The 22,354-nt window shown below is 42.2% G+C and overlaps 1 protein-coding gene across 1 annotated transcript in view; it reads right to left on the bottom strand.

The window, feature by feature from the left end:
- malrd1 (MAM and LDL receptor class A domain containing 1) overlaps nt 1-22,354 on the bottom strand; it is a 351,826-nt gene that overhangs the window by 82,754 nt on the left and 246,718 nt on the right. The window contains exon 25 of the mRNA XM_072252046.1: nt 7,510-7,690. Coding sequence (XP_072108147.1) covers nt 7,510-7,690 — 181 coding nt within the window. The remainder of the gene's footprint in view (nt 1-7,509; nt 7,691-22,354) is intronic.

Raw genomic sequence — 22,354 nt, 5'->3', positions numbered from 1 at the left:
TAACGAAAAGCATGTTACGTGCCTTCTTAACCATCCTATCAACTTGTGTAGTCACTTTCAGGGAGCTATGAACTTGGACCCTAAGATCTCACTGCTCATCAACACTGTTAAAGGTCTTGCCCTTAACAATATGCTGTCACTTAGCATTTGACCTACCAATGAACAAGACTTCACATTTGACCAGTTAAACTCCATTTGCTGTTTCTCTGACCATATCAGCACCTGATCAACATTCCACTGTATCGTTTGCCTGTCATCTATACCATCCACAACACCACCAATCTTTGTATCATTCACAAACTTACTAACCCACACATCTACACTTTCATCCAGGTCACTTATGTACATCACAAACAGCAGGCGTCCCTGTACAGATCCCTGTGAAACACCACTAATCATAGGCCTCCAGATAGAATAAATCCCTTTGACCTCCACTCGCTGCCTTCAATGGGCAAGCCAGCACTGAATCCAAACGGCCAATATATCATTTATCCCATGAATCTTAATCTTCTGGATGAGCTGCACATAAGGGACCTTGTCAAATGCCTTATTAAATAAAAGCCACATAGAGAACATCCACATCTCTACCTTCACCATTCACCCTCCTCACTTAGACAAGAAACTTAATTAAGTTTATAAGACATGACCTGCCCTGTACGAAGCCATGCTGGCTCTCCCTAACTAGGCCATGGTTTGACAAATGCTATTAAATTCTACTTGTAATAATGTTCTCCAGTAACTTTCCTACCACTGATGTGAGACTCACAGGTCTACAGTTTCCAGGATTATTCCTGGTTCCCTTCTTGAACATTAGTTACTCGGCAGTCCTCCAGGACCTTGCCTGTGGCTAGAGAAGGCACAAAGCTGTTGGTCAAGGCCCCAGCAATCTCTTCACTTGCCCTTTTCAATATCCTGTGTCCCATCAGGCCCTGGGGCTTATTCGCCTTGATGCTCTTTAGGACACCCAACATTACTTCCTCCTTTACTTCGAAATGCCTTAGTACATAAATACTTTTGGCACAGATTTCCCTAATCTCTATGTCCCTTTCTTTGGTAAATACTGATGTAAAGTACTCATTAAAGACTTCACTCACATCCTTCACATCCAGGCAAATCCCCTTTATCCTTGAGTGATCCCACCCTCTCCTTAGTTACCCTCTTATTCCTGATGTATGTGTAGAACTGTTGTATACTTAATATTTCAGTAATATGTGAGTAATGTTGTTAATATATTGTTTTGTTAATTGTTGTTTTCATAATTCATTATGGGTTATTGTAAAAGTAAGTGAATGGCATACGTCATTATGCCACCATGTCGTAAGTGCTCACCTCACTTTAAAAAGAAGTAGAAATACATTTCTCAGCTCTGTGTTTTTATTTTGATTAGTTTTATGTTTTGGAGGTTTCCTTATCTATTGCTATGTTAAAACTAGAATTATGGTCGTCTTTCGCCAACTGCTTTCCTGCTGCAATATTGGTTACCTGGCCTATCTTATTACCCAACACCAGGTCAAATACAGCAACTCCTCTTGTTGTCCTATCAACATATTGACTTAAGAGACCCTCCTGGATGATGCACTTAACAAATCCTGCCCCATCCAATCCACTTGCACTGAGAAGGTCCAGTTTATATTAGGAAAGTTGAAGTACCCAAAGACAACAACGCTTTTGTTTTTACACCTTTCTTTAATTGGCCTGCATACCTGTAGCTCATTGTCCCTGTGGCTGCTGGGGGATCTGCGGTACAATCCCATCAGTGTGATTGCACTCTTCTTATTTTTGAGTTCTACCCATTTGGTTCAGTGGAAGAGACTTCCATTATGTCCCTCAGAGTGCAGCTGTGATATTGTCCCTGATTAGTAGTGCATCTGCCCCCATTTTACCTCCTTCTCTATCTTTTCTAAAGTATTGAAACCCTGGGATATTAAGCATCCAGTCCTGTCGCTCTCTCAACCAAGTCCCCGTAATGGCCACAATATCGTTGATCCATGGCTCCAAAGGTAGTCATAGCAGAAAGGTGGTAGCGGGGACGAGCTCTCACTGCTAAACAAATACTCTTCATGGCGTGCATCTCAAACAGCCTCTGACAACTAAGTCCAGCTCCTGGCCTGCACGTGTGGCATAGTTCTTATGCCTGGAAGAGCTGTTCTCACTGACAGGAGAAGGGGCAAGGGCAGGCCACTGGCGCCTTAAAACTAGTTGCTCCAGGCAGATGGAGCTTGTTAACCACGAATGGTAGCTCATCTAAGAGAGGGAAAACTTCGATTTCAAACCTCCGCTGCCTTGCGGCTACACCCATTCACAGGAAAGGCTTTAGGAGTAAACCCTGAGGAAAAATCCGGAGTCGGAGTCCTGAACGCGGCTGACTGCTGTACCCAGCATCGGTACCGCAACTCCTGCGATGCTGCTGGCACCAAACTATATCGACTTTTGTCGTTCCTTTGGACCTGTCATCAGCACGGAGAAGGGTGTCCCACTGCATGGGTAACAGATGGATCTCCACATCAATTCTGCCCTGGAAGTCTCTACTAGAGGCGCAGTACTCATGATCAACCACAACTGACGGAGGCCACACACACACACACACACAGACACACACACACACACACACACACACACACACACACACACACACACACACACACACACACACACACACACACATCGATCCATGTACTGATCCATGCTCTAAGTTCATCACCTTTAACCATGATGCTCCTAGCATTAAAATACACACACTTCAAACTATCTATCCTGCTCTATTTTTACCAGCCTACTATCTAATTTCCTCTGCATCCCTATATTTTTAGACCTGGTGCTGGTGTTCCCATCCCCCTGCCAAACTTGTTTAAACCCTCCTGAGTAGCATTAGTGAAACTCTCAGCCAGGATATTCATTCCCCTCCAGTTTATGTGCAACCAATCCCTCATGTATAGGTCACCCCTGCCCCAAAATAGCTTCCAATAATCCAGGAACATGAGGCCATGCCCCCTGTATCAGTTCCTCAGCCACTCATTCATCTGCTCTATCATCCTATTCTTGCCCAGACTAGCATGTGGCTCCAGGGATAATCCAGAGATGACTTCCTTGGTGGTCTCATTCTTCAGCCTCTTCCCTAACTCCCTATGCTCTCTGTGCAGGACCTCCTCCCACTTTCTACCTATGTCATTGGTGCCAATGCGCATTGTGACCTCTGGCAGCTCACCCTCACGCTTGAGAATATTCTGCAGCCAGTCCAAGACATCCTGGATCATAGCAACTGAAGTAACACACCTAATCTCCTGTCCATCTCCCTAACTATTGAGTCTCCTACCACTGTCACTCTGCCTGACTGTACCCTTCCCTGCTGAGCTTCAGAGTGGAACACAATGCCACTGGCCTGGCTGCTGCTGCTGTGCCCTGAAACATCACACCCCAGCAGTACGTGTTGAGCCCAGGTATAACTTTAGTCATTATTGCTTGTCAGTAGTGTAGACCCAGAAGAAAGGAACTCTAACGTAACAAAATTTCAATCACCTCTGTAAGAGTAGGCATATTTGGAGTAACAAAAGCTCCAGATATTGCAGGTTAAGTATTGGAAACTTTCACAATAACAGTACCTAACATAACCAGATAATGTCCAGGACAACTCTTTAACTTGTTTCCAGTAAGGCCTCAGTGCTCAAGCATTTCCAATAGCCTAAGTAGTCAGCATTTCTGGAAAGAGAAACAGTTAATATTTCTGACCAAAACTTTCACCCTTCTCTTTTCACAGATGCCCCCTAGAATACTGTGTGTCCAGTATTTACTGTATCTATTTAAATTTCTAGCATCAGCAATTTGATTTTTTTTTATATCTAACAGATTCTTTGCACTAGGCTCTATAGAGTATGCTTGATGTTTCTGTAAAGGTGTATTCTTCCAAAATAACATAACACATTCTTTCTTCCATCACTATTATTCATACTTTTCTTCTGTTATCCTCTCAGATCTTTAAGTCTCCTTATTCTACTGTTAATTACCTGATTCTTAACTTTGCAGCTTTCCAAAAGAAAACAGAAATCAAAATCTGTCGATGAGAATAGAACCTTACAGTGAAGTACAGGCCATTTGGTGGAGAGAAGATGGCAGCACGATGCAGCACCACTCCGGTAATGAATATCTGTTACTTGTTAAGTAGGATGCCATGCATAATCCTGATTTGATGGAGTCGGACGTGAGAAGCACAGAGGAACGTCTGGTAAAACTTCTGAAATGCCTGTTTCGCTGCCGCTGCTATTGTGTGATCCAGAATCTCCGGAGGGAAAAGCCCCAAATCCTCAGCTTTGCCTGTTGCTTGGCAGCTGGGGCCAGGGTCGAAGCGCTCAGCAGAGATGGCGCTCAGTGCTCGGTGTCAGAGGGCTGGTCAGAGGCTCGAAGTTTTCGGATGGACTCAGATTCGGCTGGGGTCGGGTGCTTCCAGGGTGCTGCATCGGCAAGTTTGTGGCACTGGAGGTTCATGGCAGGGAGAGTTTTCTTCCTTCTATCGTCTGCGTGAGATAATGGGGCTATCGGGACTTTGAGACTTCTTTTTTATTGTGCCCATGGTCTGCTCTTTATCAAATTACTGTATTGCTTTGCACTGTTGTAACTATATGTTATAATTATGTGGTTTTTGTCAGTTTTAGTCTTGGTCTGTCTTGTGTTTCTGTGATATCATACTGGAGGAACATTGTATCAGTTCCTAATGCATGCTTTACTAAATGACAATAAAGGAGGACTGAGTTTCCTCACAATCTAATATTTGCTGACCTTTTAACCTAATCTAAAATCAAGCTAAATGTTTTCTCCTACATAGCTCTCTATTTTTATATGAATTAAAATTATGTCATGAAATATGTTGCATTGTGACATCAATTTCAAAAGTGCCAGTGGTGAGTAATTGTAATGAAATATTAACAAGATGCAATCAAGTGGTGAATTTGTTGGGGTATATTTAATTCAACTTTGTCCTAATGACCTGTTTTCACAAATGCCATGCAGAGCATGATTGTCACTGGTGAAATTCCATAGTGTTGGATAAATCAGATTATATCTCATATTGTGGAATCATTCAAACTGTTGAATACTGAAAAGATAATATGTAGATTTTCTTACTTTAACCAGTTATATTGACTGTTTGGCTGTTTCAAAATTTTGAAAGGAGCATCTTAAAGGATTATTACAAATGACCATTTTTCTCTCTTTCTTACTAATGAATTGGTATTTCAATATTGCCTGCGGGAAAACTGCAGTTAAGAAGTGTTTTAATTGGCAATTATTTAGCAATGAGAATTTTTTTTCCTAATGGACATGTGTTGTGCTGTTCTAATTGAAACTAAACCAGATCCCTGATTGATTAGATCTTTAACTTTCCTTTCAAACTTCAGTGTAAAATGGTATAGGAAGCATAGCAAATGAAGCAAATGGAAAATCAAATCAATGGATGAGCAAAATCAGTTTCTTTCAATTGCCTTTGTGATATCAAACAGGTCTATATGTAAATAACAAACTCCACAAATAAAACTTGGAAGCGATAGAACTAATTTTCCTCCCATCACCCGACTTTTAGCTGCTGTTCCTTTAGCTACTCAACTTCACATTTTGGATATCCCTCATTAAACTCCTTTATCCCTCATTTCATCATATTTCTTTTGTTCTGCCCTCGTTAGACCATATTTGGCCTTGGAGCCTTAATCTTCTGGCCATGCATTCATGAAGCTGTCTGAGACAATTTTCTCGTTTAGCAAAATTACATTGAAAACAAGATTTCGTGTTAAAACTTCAAAGGCCTTATTGCTAGATGTGGAACTTTCACTTCCCTTAAGGTTGTAGCAGATCCCTAAGTAATTTGCAGTGACACATTTTAGATAGCCAGAGGCACGTATGAACCTCTGATTCAGATCTGGTACAACAGTGAGATATGAATCTAATTGCATTTATGGTATATGGGCATTGCTGGCAGGGATAAGCCCTCCACTTGCTCTTGAGAAAGTAGTGAATTGCATCTTGAGCCCTTCTGATGAAGTTACTCTCAAAGCCTAGCCAGATGGAAATTCCATGGTATGTATCAACAATAGTCAGTGAACTGTATTTTACTAAGCAAAGATGATGTGTGATTTAAATTGGCTTAGTTTGTATATACTTAGTGCAATGATCCTCCTGGGTTATAAGTTTTTGCATTGAAGTGTGATAAGGTGCTTGCAATAAATTCTGTAGACCAAGGCCTCAATACCTCCTTGTGCAATTTGATCCTTGATTTCCTCACTTGCAGACCCCAGTCAGTTCGGATTGTCAACAACATCTCCTCCACAATTTCCATCAACACAGGTGACCGCAAGGCTGTGTGCTTAGCTCCCTGCTCTACTTGCTTTACATTGACTTTGAGGCTAAGAACAGCTCCAATGCCATATTTAAGTTTGCTGACGACACTGCTGCTGTTAGCGGAATCAAATGTGGTGACAAATCTGCCTTTAGGAGGGAGACTGAAAAGCTGGTTGAGTGGTGCCAAAACAACAACCTATCGCTCGATGTCAGCAAGGCTAAGGAGCTGATTATTAACTTCAGATGTCCATGAGCCAGTAGTCATCGGAGGATCGGAGATAGAGAGGGTCAGCAACTTTAAATTCCTTGGTGTTATCATTTCAGAGGATCCATTCTGGGTCCAGCACGTAAATGCTATTATGAAGAAAGCACAGCAGCACCTCGACTTATTTAGAAGTTGGTGAAGATTCAGCATGTCATCTAAAAACCTCTACAGATATGTGATGGAGAGTATACTGACTGGTCACGTCATGGCCTAGTATGGAAACACCAATGCTCTTGTACAGAAAATCCTGCAAAATGTAGTGTATATGGCCTAGTCCACTGCAGATAAAGTTCTCGCTGACATTGAGCACATCTACCTGGAGCACTGTGGCAGCAAAGCACAATCTATAACCATCTATCATCATACTGGTCATGCACTCTTCTCACTGATGCCATCAGGAAGAACGTACAAAAGCCTCAGGACCCATACCACCAGGAACTGGAACAATTATTACTCCTCAACCATCAGGCACTTGAACCAGAGAGGATAATTTTACTCAACTTCACTTGCCCCATCACTGACTGTTCCCACTACCTATGGACTCACTTTCAAGGATGCTACATCTCATACTCTTGTTAGTTATTGCGTTTACTATGAGGTCTGCAAGAAAATGAATGAGTTGTATAGGGTGACATATATGTACCTTGATAATAAATTTACTTTGAACTTTGAGATGGTACATATTGCAACTTCAGGTAGGGAGATCATAATTGTGAAACACCCTGGACAAAGTATCAATTATTGAATCTGCTTGAATATTTTTGGTTGTGTAACATGTAAATATACAATTATAAAGAATTGTTGCAAAGAAAGTGACATTTTACAAGAAGTCCTCATGTTGTGTTTGATAGGATTTTTTACTCGCCCGAACTTTATAATCTTGAATGTGAATGTGTGAGTGGAAAGAAGATTTGGATACACACCTGGGGCACAATGTTTGAACTGAATGTCATCAATAGCTGCTCCACCTCCAAAATTCTTAGTTCGGATTCCTTCAATTATGATTTCAAATTTACGCAGATTTTTCAGATGTATCACAGCCTTGTTCCATCTATCACCTTGATTTCCAGTTTTATTCCATACTTCAGTAAGATCATTACTTGTCTGAAAAAATATATATGTAAGCATGATATTAATAATGCAATAAAATGCTTCAAAAGCCTTACTGTCACACAAAGGTGCCACGGTTTAGCAAAGTAATCAGAACTAAATTTAACTCCATAGAAAGCTACATCATGAAAAAAGTGGTCAAAATGTACTTCCATGATAGCTCCCAATTTTGATTCTAAATTTATTTTTTATGAGAGGCTTGATAATTAGAATTAAGTGCACACCATTTGCTCTAGAAAGAACCACAATGACATTTTAATCTATATTTAATCTTCAGTGCTTTCAGTGCTATATGGTTGCACAACAGTGTGATTTGAGTAATCGGTATAATAACAATGTGGTATACTAGTGACATCAAATAACAGTATTTACATTCTACAAGTCAAGACACATTTGTAAACTTAGAAGTTATTGTGTGAATTATATAGGGGAAAAAGGACAATTGTTAGGTATCTATTTCTGCTTTTCTCTTAAAATACTTTGTTGTTCAACTACCAAAGTAAGTCATCAGGCAAATCCAGGTGATCATCTATCCAAGTTACACAGAACAGCAGATTGACAGGCACTAAATGTTACTTTCTAATGACAAGTGGCTGTGCTTGCATTAATTAAAAATGGATTACCTTTTAAGGTTAAGGAACTAATTACAAACGTAGATGTTGGGCAAAGGACTGTTCAAATAATGCATTCCAATGCAGCCCTTGGCCAGATATTATTTCATTTCTGAACTTATTGCTACCCAAGATGGAAAGATAAGGCTGAAATATTTGTAAACACCTTCAACCAGCAGTGCCAAGTAGTTGATCCATCTTGGCCGACATTTTAAGTTCCTGTTATCGCAGAATCTGGTCTTCATCCAATCCTGTCTGATATCAAGGAACAGCTGATATTGCAAAGGGCATGGACATGATTTCAGTACAAGAACTAGTGACACATTGTAAAGTCACTGAACAAACAACTATCTGACAAAGGTAGCCAATTGAGTCACGATTCATTAGCTAGGGCTAAGAAAAATAAATTAGCAACAAGTGGAGTGGCCATTGTTGGAGTGGCTCAGCGTTAGAATGGGGGGGGGAGGTGCTTTGGCTCAGCAGCCTTGGGCGAAGATAGTTTCTGGTAAGTTTCTTCTTTTTCATTCTTCCTCTGCTAGTGCATAGTTAGTGCAGTGAAATTGGCTCCAAGGGCTGTGTTGTGTTCTATGTGTGAGATGTGGGAATTCTGGGAGACCTCCAGCATGCTGGATAAGCACATCTGCATCAGGTGCACAGAGCTGCAGATCCCTGGAGAACATACAGCTGAATGACCTTTGGCTCATGTGGGAAACTGAAGAGGTGATAGGCAGGAGTTACAGGGAGGTTGTCACACCAAAGATGCCAGAGGTAAGTATCTAGCTGACTGCCAGGAGGGGGAAAGGAAATGGGCAGCTAGAGCAGACCCCCCTGTGGTCTTTCTCCTCAATAATAAGTTCACTGCTTTAGATGCTGTTGGGTGGGGGGGAAGGGGGGTGACCTACTAGGGGGAGCAGTAGTGACCGGGTCTCTGGCACTGAGTCTAGCACTGTGGCTCAGAAGGGAAGTGGGGAGAAGAGGACTGCAGCAGTGATAGGGGATTCCATAGTTAGGTTCTGTAGACATGAGATTCTCTTTCATTGTGATAGAGACACCAGGATGTAATGTTGCTTCCCATATACCAGGGTCTGGGACATCTTGTATTGGGTACATAACATTCTAAAGGAGGAGGGTGAGCAACCAGAAGTCCAGGTACATATTGGCAGTAATGACATTGGTAGTAACAGGGAGGAGTTCCTAAGGAGAAAATTTAGGGAGTTAAATAGAAAGCTGAAAAGCAGGATGTACAGGATGGTAATCTCTGGATTGTTGCCTGCGCCACACACCAGTGAAGGTAAGAACAGGATGATCTGACAGAATAATGTGTGGCAAGGAACTTGTGCAGGGGGCAGGGTTTCAGATTTCTCCATCATTGGGATCTCTTCTGGGGAAGGTGTGGCTTGTTCAAAAGGGATGGGTTACACCCAAACACAGATGACAAATATCCTTGCACGCAGGTTTCTTACAGCTGTTGGGGAGGGTTTAAACTAATTTGGCATCAGGATAGGAACAGGAGTGATAGGCCTTAGGACGGGACTGTTTTGGCTAGATGCAGTGTGCAATGAGACTGTCCAGAAGGACAGACAGATAATAGGGCAAAAATATTGCAGTCAGTGGGATGATTTGCAGTGTAACATGGGGAAAAATTGAAAAGGCTGATGAATACAGGATGAAGGTGTTATGGTGATGTGAACATCACTGAGTCATGGCTGGAAGATTATAGATGGGAGCTTAGCTTCCAAAGGTACACATTGCATTGAAAGGACAGGCAGGTAGGAAGAGGGAGTGGGGTAAAAAATGAAATCAAATCCTTAGAAAGAGGTGACATAAGACCAGAAGATGTAGAATCCATGCAGATAGAGTTAAGAAACTGCAAGGGTAAAAGGACCCTGTTGGGAGTTACAGTATATACAGGCCTCCGGACTGTAGCAAATTACAAATCATGTCAAAAAGGCAATGTTACATTACTCATGGGGATTTCAATATACGGGTAGATTGGGAAAGTTAAGTTGGTCACAATAGAGATAATTTGTGGAACGCCTATGAGATGGCTTTTTAGAGCAGCTTGTGGTTGAGCCCACTAGAAGAAAGACTATTCTGGATTGGATGTTGTGTAATGAATCAGATTTGATTAGGGAGGTAAGTTTAAGTAACACTTAGGAGACAATGACTATAATATGATATACTTCACCCTTCAATTTGAGAGGGAGAAGGTAAAGTCAGATGTATCAGTATTACAGTGGAGTAAAGGGCATTATAGAACTATGAGAGAAGAACATAGAAGATCAAAGGTGATTGGAAGGGGACGCTAGCAGGGATGATGGCAGGACAGCAGTGGTTGGAGATTCTGGGAGCAATTCTGAAGGCACAGGATAGATACTGGAAATCCCAAAGAAAAAGATGTTTTCTAAAGTCAGGATTACACAACTGTGACAGACAAGAGAAACAACATAAAAGCACAAGAGGGCATATAATAGAGCAAATATTTGTGGGAGGGTAGAGTACTTGGAAGCTTTTAAAAGCTTACAGAAAACAACTAAAAAATCATAAGGAAGGAATACATGAAATATCAAAGAGGATACCCAAAAGTTTTTTTCTGATATATAAAGAGAAAAAGAGAGGCAAGACCACTGGAAATGGAGAGGTAGTAATGGGGGACAAGGAAATGGGGGATGAACTAAGTATTTTGCATCCGTCTTTACTGCATCAGTATGCTGGAATTTCAGGAACGACAGGGGTCAGAAGTGAGTGCAATTGGTATTACTAAGGAGAAGGTGCTTGGAAGCTCAAAGGTTTGAAGTTAGATAAATCACCTGGACCAGATGCACTACACCCCAGGGTTCTGAAAGAGGTGGCTGAAGAGATTGAGGAGGGAAGAATCACTGGATTCTGGCATGGTTCCAGGGGACTGGAAAATTGAAAATGTCACTCCATTCTTCAAGGAGAAACAGAGGTGGAAAGAAGGAAATTATAGGCCAGTTAGCCTGAACTCAGTGATTGGGAAGCTGTTGGATCGAAGGTTAAGGATGTGGTTTCGGAGTACTGAGAGGCCCATAATAAAATAGCATAGTTTCCTTCAGGGAATATCTTGCCTGACAAATATTTTGGAATTCTTTGAGGAAATAACGAGCAGGATAGACAAAGGAGAATTTGTGGATGTTGTGTACTTGGATTTTCAGAAGGCCTTTGTCAAGATACCGCACATGAGGCTGCTTAACAAGATAAGAGCCCATGGCATTACAGGAAAGAGTCAAGTACAGATAGAGCATTGTCTGATTGGCAGGAGGCAAAGAGTAGGAACAAAGGAAGCCTTTCCTGGTTGGCCACTGGGGCAGGTAGTGCTGAGGAAGCAGGGATCCTGCAGAAGGATTTAGATTAGGAGAATGGGGAAAGAAATGCCAGATAGAAATACGATATCAGGAAATGTATGGTCATGCACTTTGGTAGAAGGAAGAAAAGTGTAGAGCATTTTCTAAATGGGCAGAAAATCCTAAAATCCAAGTTGCAAAGTGAATTGGAAGTCCTTGTGCAGGATTCCTTAAAGGGGTAAGTTTTTTACGCAGAGAGCGGCGAGTGTGAGAGAGCTGCTGGCAATGGTGGTGGAGGCGGATACGATAGGGTCTTTTAAGAGACTTTTGGATAGGTACATGGAGCTTAGAAAAATAGAGGGCTATGGGTAAGTCTAATGATTTCTAAGGTAGGGACATGTTCGGCACAACTTTGTGGGCCCAAGGACCTGTATTGTGCTGTAGGTTTTCTATGTTTCTATGTTAACTTGCAGGTTGAGTCTGTGGTGAGGATGGCAAATGCAATGTTAGCATTCATCTTGAGAGGATTAGAATATTAAAGTACGGATGTAATGTTGAGGCTTTATAAGGCACTGATGAGGTCTCACTTGGAGTTCTGCGAACAGTTTTGGGCCCCTTATCTCAGGAAAGATATGTTGACATTCAGAGGAGGTTCGTGAGAATGATTCTGGAAATGAAAGGGTTATTGTATGAGGTGGCTCTGAGGCTATACTGTTATAATTTAGAAAAATGAGGGGGATCTCATTAAAACCTATCAAACATTGAAAGCCATAGACAGAGTGGATGTGGAGAGTGGGGGAGTCTTGGTCCAAAGAGCATAGCCTCAGAAAAGAGGGACGTCCACTTAGAATGGAGATGAGGAGGAATTCCTTTGGGCAGAGGGTGGTGAATCTGTGGAATTCATTGTCACATGTGGGCGTGAAGCGTGTTTTTAAGGCGGAGTTTGATAGGTTCTTGATTAGTCAGGACGTGAAAGGTTACAGAGTGAAGGCAAGAGAATGGAGTTGAGAAGGAGAATTGGATCAGCCATGATGAAATGGCAGAGCAGACTCAATGAACCAAATGGCCTAACTCTACTATCTTTTATGGTCTTGTGGTCTAAAGTGGAAAATTGCTCATGCGCCCTAAAGCAAGACAAGTAACCAGTCACTTTATTTGTGCTCTGCGTCTGTTCCCAATCAACAGCAAGAGATGGAAGGGATCATTGGCACTGTGTTAAACAGTCACTCAGTGTTCAGAACTATCTGGCCTCTGACCTTATTACACCCTTCATCTCAACATCAGCAAGGAAGATGAAAGCCAGGGATGTGATGAAAGTGACTGCTCTTGATATGACGGCAGCTGTCACTTGCATTCGGCAGTGCAGCCATTCACAGATACCCTGCCATCAACACTCTGGTGAAGTATCTTGGTTAAACTTAGATAGCCAGCTGAAGAAGGAGCCAGCTTATTATTGGCTTGTAAGCCTTCATTCAGGAGGTGGTATATTTCATACCATTTATCTGAAATAAATGAACAGAAAGGAATCTGGAATAGACACTTAAATAAAACTAATAATCGTATCCACATTCAGTCCTGAAGAAGGATTTCTGCCTTAAACACTGACTGCTTATTCATTTTCATAGATGCTGCCTGATTTGCTGAGTTCCTCCAGCATTTTGTGTGTGTTGCATTGTATCCATATTATCCAGAAGTTTAACTATGTATGCAAGCTTAACTGGGAAATGCTCTGTAGTTCCTTAAAATCATCAGTTAAAAAACTGGAAACTCGCTTTCTGTCAGCAATAATTTTATTACACTGTACTCAGTGATTTAAATAAAGGATACTCTCAGCTACCTTCTCAGAGCTTAAAACGGATGGCCAATAAATGCTGGTAGACAGCTACACCCATTTCTGCTGGGTGTGTAAAATAAAGAGTTAAAAGATCCATTTCTGTTGAACCATAAAATGTGAATGGAAATGCTGAAAATACCTAACAGGTCAGTCTCTGTGGAAAGGAAAGCAAACGAAGGATCTTTGGCCTGAAATGCGAACTGTCTTTCTCTTTCCATGAATGCTATGTAATCTGCTGCATGCTTCCAGCATTTTCTGTCTTCATTTCATAAATGCAGCATCTGCGGTCATGTGATTTCTATTGATTAAATAACATTTCATCACACAGCCATTCTAAACTTAGAAACATAGAAAATAGGTGCAGGAGTAGGCCATTCGGCCCTTCAAACCTGCACCGCCATTCAGTATGATCATGGTTGATCATCCAATTCAGAACCCTGTACCAGCCTTCCCTCCATACCCCCGATCCCATTAGCCACAAGGGCCATATCTAACCCCTTCTTAAATATAGCCAATGAACTGGCCTCAACTGTTTCCTGTGGCAGAGAATTCCACAGATTCACCACTCTCTGTGTGAAGAAGTTTTTCCTAATCTCGGTCCTAAAAGGCTTCCCCTTTATCCTCAGACTGTGACCCCTTGTTCTGGACTTCCCCAACATCGGGAACAATCTTCCTACATCTAGCCTGTCCAATCCCTTTAGGATTTTAAATGTTTCAATAAGATCACCCCTCAATCTTCTAAATTCCAACGAGTATAAGCCTAGTTGATCCAGTCTTTCATCATATGAAAGTCCTGCCATCCCAGGAATCAATCTGGTGAACCTTCTTTGTACTCCCTCTATGGCAAGAATGTCTTTTCTCAGATTAGGGGACCAAAACTGCACACAATACTCCAGGTGTGGTCTCACCAAGGCCTTGTACAACTGAAGTAGTACCTCCCTGCTCCTGTACTCGAATCCTCTTGCTATAAATGCCAGCATACCATTCGCCTTTTTCACCGCCTGCTGTACCTGCATGCCCACTTTCAATGACTGGTGTATAATGACACCCAGGTCTCGTTGCACCTCCCCTTTTCCTAATCGGCCACCATTCAGATAATAATCTGTTTTCCTGTTTTTGCCACCAAAGTGAATAACCTCACATTTATCCACATTAAATTGCATCTGCCATGAATTTGCCCACTCACCCAACCTATCCAAGTCACCCTGCGTCCTCTTAGCATCCTTCTCACAGCTAACACTGCCGCCCAGCTTCGTGTCATCTGCAAACTTGGAGATGCTGCATTTAATTCCCTCATCTAAGTCATTAATATATATTGTAAACAACTGGGGTCCCAGCACTGAGCCTTGCGGTACCCCACTAGTCACTGCCTGCCATTCTGAAAAGGTCCCGTTTATTCCCACTCTTTGCTTCCTGTCTGCCAACCAATTCTCTATCCACATCAATACCTTACCCCCAATACCGTGTGCTTTAAGTTTGCACACTAATCTCCTGTGTGGGACCTTGTCAAAAGCCTTTTGAAAATCCAAATATACCACATCTACTGGTTCTCCCCTATCCACTCTACTAGTCATATCCTCAAAAAATTCTATGAGATTCGTCAGACATGATTTTCCTTTCACAAATCCGTGCTGATTTTGTCCGATGATTTCACCGCTTTCCAAATGTGCTGTTATCACATCTTTGATAACTGACTCTAGCATTTTCCCCACCACCGGTGTCAGGCTAACCGGTCTATAATTCCCCGGTTTCTCTCTCCCTCCTTTTTTAAAAAGTGGGGTTACATTAGCCACCCTCCAATCCTCAGGAACTAGTCCAGAATCTAAGGAATTTTGAAAAATTATCACTAATGCATCCGCTATTTCTTGGGCTACTTCCTTAAGCACTCTGGGATGCAGACCATCTGGCCCTGGGGATTTATCTGCCTTCAATCCCTTCAATTTACCTAACACCACTTCCCTACTAACATGTATTTCCCTCAGTTCCTCCATCTCACTGGACCCTCTGTCCCCTACAATTTCCGGAAGATTATTTATCTCCTCCTTGGTGAAGACAGAACCAACGTAGCTATTCAATTGGTCTACACAAACAACAGGAATTCTGCAGATGCTGGAAATTCAAGCAACACACACAAAAGTTGCTGGTGAACGCAGCAGGCCAGGCAGCATCTCTAGGAAGAGGTGCAGTCGACGTTTCAGGCCGAGACCCTTCAGTCCTGACTGCTGCTGTCATTGTGGAAATATACTATTCAAGGGAACGCATTCCCTTTTCACTGGCTGGAAATGATTAATCGAGATTCCTGAAGTGAAACCGTGCACAGTTGGAATGACTTTCTAAAGTTGACTGCCTAAATTCATTTGAATCGATATTGATGTGGGTAGAACTGAACCTTGTACATGATTAATGATCAGAAATAATGGGAAGAGGACTGAAGGTAATTGGAGGAAACGAGTGCACACATAACTGTACACTCTAAAGGATTACTATGCTTAGCTGTTAGTTGTCATGTGTGGTGGGGTGGTTTGTGCAGTTACTAGTGCATCAGAGCTACAGGGACCCAGTTTCAATCCTGACCTCAAATGCCATTGGTGCAGAGTTTCTGCATATTCATTGTGACAGTGTGGGTTTTCTCCATTTGTCACAGTTTCCACTGGTAGATTAATACGCTACTGCAGATTGTTCATTTGTATATGCTGAAAGCACAAAGAATCAGATGGATGATGAATAACATGTGTAGGAGAGAATAAGCTGTCTATGAAACCATGAATTCTGTTTGTTTCTGCCTTTCTTAAACTTAACATCTTTCTCCTCTTGCAAAGAAAAGTATGTGCTCTGCTTTTTAAATACTCAACAATTTCTCTCCGCTTGTGAAGAAAACGTGCTTTATGTTTTTATTACTCGAACATCTCACTGCACTTCAACAGGTAGCTAGTCATTTTGAGTTAGTTTTAAAACTTGTTCACCGCTGTAATGTATTGTGTGAGTATTCGTAGCGTCAGAGTGCGTGTGACGTCAGGACGTGGAGAAGTAAAAGTGGAAGTCTGGTGAATAAACGTGGTTGTTCAATCTACAGTGGTGTCCGAGTCACATCAATATTACATGGTGTCACAGTTACAGCCACCATCAAGTTTAAGCCTACGAGGTAATCTTGCTGAAAACTGGAAAATATGGATCCAGAAGTTTGAGCTGTTTTGCACCGCTAACGGCGTAGCTGAAAAGACGGAGAAAGTGCAACGTGCTACATTTCTGCATGTGGCAGGGCAAGAGGCAATAAAGGTTTGCAACATGTTTGTCTTCCAAGATAATGAGCAAGATAAAATTGAAGAGTTGAAGAAAAAGTTTCAAGATTACTGAGAAGCGAGAAAAAACCTACCGTACATCCGACACAGGTTTTTCACGAGGGCTCAAGGACCAATAGAGACCATAGACGCCTATGTAACAGATTCGAAGAACAAGGCAAAAGACCGTGAGTTCGGACAACTGCATGACTCTTTAATACGTGACAGGATTGTATGCGGCATACGAGATGATCAAGTGAGAGGCAGGCTATTGAGAGAGGCGGATCTTACATTAGATAAGGCGATTGATGTTCGCCGTGCCAGGGAGATCACGTTGTCAGGTTAAAGTGCTCAATGAAGAGATTGAAGTGCACAAAGTAAAAACTGTGAAAACTAACAAGAGTAGGACAAAGCCAGCTCCACAGGATGATCAAAAGGAAGTTAACTGCAACAGATGTGGTTATTAACATGGATACAGAAAATGTCCAGCCTTTGGTCAGACATGCAAGTTACAGCAGAAAAGAAATCATTTTGCAAAGATGTGCAAATCAAATGAGTATGCAAGGAAAATGCACGCTGTGGAACAGAGTGAGGGCAACAGTGACATGTTCATTGGCACAGTTGAAGTGGAACAGGGGGTATGCATCAAGAATATTGACAATGCAGAGATGGAGGATGAAGGTGATTGGACTCAAGTTCTGATAATAAACAGGAGGAATGTGACATTTAAGCTTGACGCCGGGGCAAAGTGCAATGTAATGTCGGCAGAAACATTCAACTCACTGGACATCAGAGGAAGACTGAGAAAATCCACCTGCAAGCTTGTTGCATATTTGGGCCACAAGTTGGCCCCACTGGGCAAAAAAGCACTCACCTGTGTGTACAAAGGTCAAAAATACAAGATCGAGTTTGAAATAGTACAGCAGCATGTTCCAGCAATACTGGGCAAAGCAACATGCACAAAGCTAGGCCTGGTGAACTGAATCTATGGTGTTGAAAAAGAAAATGACATTCTCAAAGACTTTGATGACTTGTTTTCTGGATTAGGATGTTTACCAGGGAAACATCATATCAAGATTGATCCAACTATTGCACCAGTCGTGCATGCCCCGAGAAAAATTCCAGTAGCTCTCAGGGATCAAGTAGTGGAGGAGCTACACAGAATGGAACAGATGGGAGTCATAACAAATAGAACTGACCAACTGGGTGAATAGTATGGTGACAATGGTCACAGAAAAAAAGACGAGGATTTGCATGGATCCACAAGATCTCAATCAAGCCATCAAAAGGGAGCACTATCCGCTGCTCACGGTTGAAGAGGTAGTCTCCTGCATGCCTAATGCAAAATACTTTTCAGCACTAGACGCAAATCAAGGTTTCTGGCAGATCAAGCTGGATGAAGAAAGTTCCAAATTATGCACTTTCAACACGCCCAAAGGGAGATATCGTTTCCTGCGTCTACCCTTTGGGGATTTCTTCTGCATCAGAGGTATTCCAGAGATCCGTGGCACAAATGATTGAAGACCTGGACGGGGTGGTCAACATCACTGATGATTTGCTGATATGGGGTGACACAATTGAGGAACATGATCAGAGACTGAGGAAGCTCCTGGAGAGAGCACGTGAATACAACCTAAAACTGAACAAAAGTAAATGTAAGATCAGAACTACAGAGATCAAATACATAGGTCATGTGCTCAGTGCTGATGGGTTAAAACCAGATGATGAAAAGGTCAGAGCTGTGGTACAGCTACCACCACCCAGAGACAAGCAAGAACTATTGAGGTTCATGGGCATGATGCAGTATCCTGCCAAATTCATTCCCAACTTATCAGAGGTCAGCGCTCCACTCCGAAAGCTACTAGAGAGCAACACAGAATGGCATTGGGAAGACAAACAAAAGAAAAGTTTTGACACATTGAAGCAGTTGGTTACCAATGCACCAGCACTGAAGTTCTATGATATCAATAAACCGGTGACCATGTCTGTGGATGCCAGTTCGGAGGGAATAGGAGCTGTTATACTGCAGGATGGGAGGCCTGTGGCGTATGGATCACAAGCACTTATGGACTGTCAACGCTGATATGCTCAAATCGAAAAGGAATTACTCGCCATAGTTTATGGGTGTGAGAAGTTCTACCAATACGTATATGGCAAAGAAATCCAAGTTGAGAATGATCACAAACCACTGGAGAGCATCTTCAAAAAGCCACTCCACCAAGCTCCTATGAGGCTGCAAAGGATGCTTCTCAGGCTACAGAAGTACACTCTCACAGTCACCTGTAAGCCAGGAAAAGAACTGTACCTCGCTGATGCTTTGAGCTGTGCTTACCTCAAAGAGCAAAAGGAAAAGTTGCCAGGAATAGAGCTGGAGGTCAACTGGGTTACACTTCAGCTACCCATCTCTGAGGAGAAGTTGAACATGTTCAGGAAAGCGATTGCAGATGATCCTGAAATGCAAATGCTAAGAGACATTACATTGATTGGATGGCCAACAGAAAGAAAAGATGTTCCAAAGGAAATGCAGAAATACTGGACATTTAAAGAGGAAATCAGCTATGCATCAGGACTAATGTTCAAAACGACAAGACTCCTCGTACCAAACCAAATGAGACAGGAAGTGCCCAACAGAATTCATGAGTCACACCTGGGGATAGTGAAATGTGAAGAAAGAGCAAGGGACATTCTCTATTGGCCAGGCATGTCAACTCAGATAGAGGACATTGTGTCTCAGTGTGCTGTCTGTAATGAAAACAAAAACAGCAATCTAAGAGAGCCTCTGCTTCCCCACCTACTACCAGGAAGACCATGGGAGAAGATTGGCACAGATCTCGTTCACTACAATGGTGCAGAATATCTGCTTTGTGTGGACTACCATTCAAAATATCCAGAGATCACCAAGTTAAGTGACACGTCCAGTCGAGGTGTCATTACTGCAATGAAGTCGACATTCGCAAGACATGGTATCCCAGATATTGTCGTTAGTGACAATGGTCCACAATATGCCAGTGGTGAGTTCAGAGGGTTTTCAGAAAGCTGGGGATTTCAACATGTTACTTCCAGTCCAGGGCACACTCCGTCTAATGGACAAGCAGAGAGAACTGTACAAACAGTCAAGAACATGCTCAAGAAGGCACAGAGCAGCAACGGTGACCCTTACATTGCTCTGCTTGAATACTGCAACACACTGATTGAGGGTGTGGGGTTCTCTCCTGCGCAGCTGTTGATGGGACATCGTCTGAAGTCCAAACTGCCAACATCCACAGCTCTACTGACTCCTGAAGGTAATGCTCAGGTGCATTGCAAGCAAAAGTACAAGCAAATAAAGCAAAAGAGCTACTATGACAGACATACAAGACAGTTGCCAGATCTGCATACAGGTGAAAATGTCAGAGTACAGAGAGGAGACACTTGGCAACCAGCTGTGGTGGTGAACAGACATCAGCAACCAAGATCCTTCATAGTTCACATGCCGGATGGAAGAGTCTACAGGAGGAACAGGAAGCATCTGCTGAAGACAGGCCAGAGTGAGTTTCCACGTACAGATACACAGGACATTTCCAAATATACAGACATGGAAACAAACAATACTAAGAGTAATGCAGCCGGCAAAGGCACAGAAGTCACTCGAGAGACTGACATGGATGAAGGACAAACACAGTCACAGTTGTATCACACACGGTCTGGGAGACAAGTCAAACTTCCAGCTAGATACAGAGACTAGACATACATACAGTCTCACACAGTTTGAGGCAAAGTCACATGTTATAAGTTCCAAAGTGTGAAATAAAAAGTTTATTAATCTATGTTAGTAAAAGAAAATACACTGCTTTTAGTATTGTAAGATACAATGCAGAATACAGTACAAGTTAAGTTTTTTTTTAGTTTATGTCATGGTTGTTGCACTGTAGGAAGGGCATACCTAGAGGCATTGTTTTGGTAATTCACAGTGTTGTAAAAAAAATCTTGAGAAGGGGGATGTAATGTATTGTGTGAGTATTCGTAGCATCAGAGTGCGTATGACGTCAGGACGTGGAGAAGTAAAAACGGAAGTCTGGTGAATAAACATGGTTGTTCAATCTACAGCGGTGTCCAAGTCACGTCAATATTACAACCGTCATCTTATGTTTTAGAACTCAAAAACATAAAACTAATCGAAAGAAAAACATGGAGCCGGGAACAACAATGTGATGGCATAATGATATATGCATTCACGTACATTTATATATAATATGTTGATAACACAGAATGCTTAATCAAATATTATATTTATAATATTACTCAAATATTACTGGAATATTACACAACAAAGACCAGTGTCAATCAAGGTCTGTGTCATTTTCTAAATAGCATTACGGTATTTTTCATTGTAATTTTCCCTCATCTCCGACGAGCTTCCTACTAGAGTGAACTCATCTCCAGGACTCCTGGAAACATTTCAGTCTCTGGAACCTACACTCAGAATCAAGGTCACTGCAACTTTAGCAGCCAAGTTATAATGCACAGCCATCTCTTGCATTTATGCAAGTCCGAAGACCAACCCCTTGCTTGAGTCATTCACGAAAGTCTGTGAAAATTTGGGCCTTGCATCATCCATTAAACGAAGGTCCTCTGGTAATCAATATTTCTGTACAACATCATTCTTCAAAAGTAAGTGTGGGTGGGGAAGGAATTTCCAATGTTTTCGGCACTGATGAAGGATTGCGACCTGAAATATTGATGATTCCTTTCGGCACACGTTTCCCCACCCTCTGTTCCTTTATTTGTTTCTCCTTTTAAATGCCCAGATTGATGCAATGCAGGGTGTCCTTCTCTGAGGACAATTCTGCTCCCAGTTTTACGATGTAGATTTGTAGTTACACTGTTCATTTGAAATGCGGTATTGTGACTACCCCTGGGATGAGAGGCTAAGTCCATGGAAAATGTGAAACCCTTTCAAAAAGCCCGCATTGCTGCTAACACCATTTCGTCTCTTCAAGTCTCTGAAATTTGGCTATCTGCCTCTAGAACGGCAAGGCTAAGAGCCATTTGCATCACATTTACACTATTCTGACTACAGTCACTTTCTTTTGCAGTTCTTAACGACACAGAAGGAGACCACAAACACGAGAAATTCTGGAGATGCTGGAAATTGAAAGCAACACACACAAAATGCTGCTGTCCAGTAGCATTCACATTGAAAGAGATGACGTACTTTGATAGGTTGGTTATGGCTAGAATTAACTCCTGCCCCAGCAAGGACCTGGACCCACTGCATTTTGCCTATCGCCACAATAGCTCTATGGCACTTGCAATCTCATTAGCTCTTCACATGGCCTTTGACCACCTGAACAATGCAAATACATGTGTCAGGATGCTGTCCGTTGACTACAGCACAGCATTTAACACAATCATGCCTACAGTTCCGATCCAAAAGCTGTAGTTCCATGGCTCTGTACCTCCCCTGCAAATGGTTCCATGTCTCTCTAACCAGAAGGTCACAATCAGTGCAGATTAGAAATAACCTCTGCTCCTCACTGACAATCAGGGATGTGTGCTTAGTCCACTGCTCTACTCTCTTTACCCATGACTGTGGGCTAGGTCTGAAAAGGAAGGGGGAAGATGCCAAAATAGGAAGATAGGGGGATGAG

Source organism: Mobula birostris, chromosome 3 (assembly GCF_030028105.1).
Source record: "Mobula birostris isolate sMobBir1 chromosome 3, sMobBir1.hap1, whole genome shotgun sequence".
Lineage (NCBI taxonomy): Eukaryota > Metazoa > Chordata > Chondrichthyes > Myliobatiformes > Myliobatidae > Mobula > Mobula birostris.
Note: the sequence above shows the minus strand (reverse complement) of the source record. Positions and strands in the feature narration are given on the sequence as shown.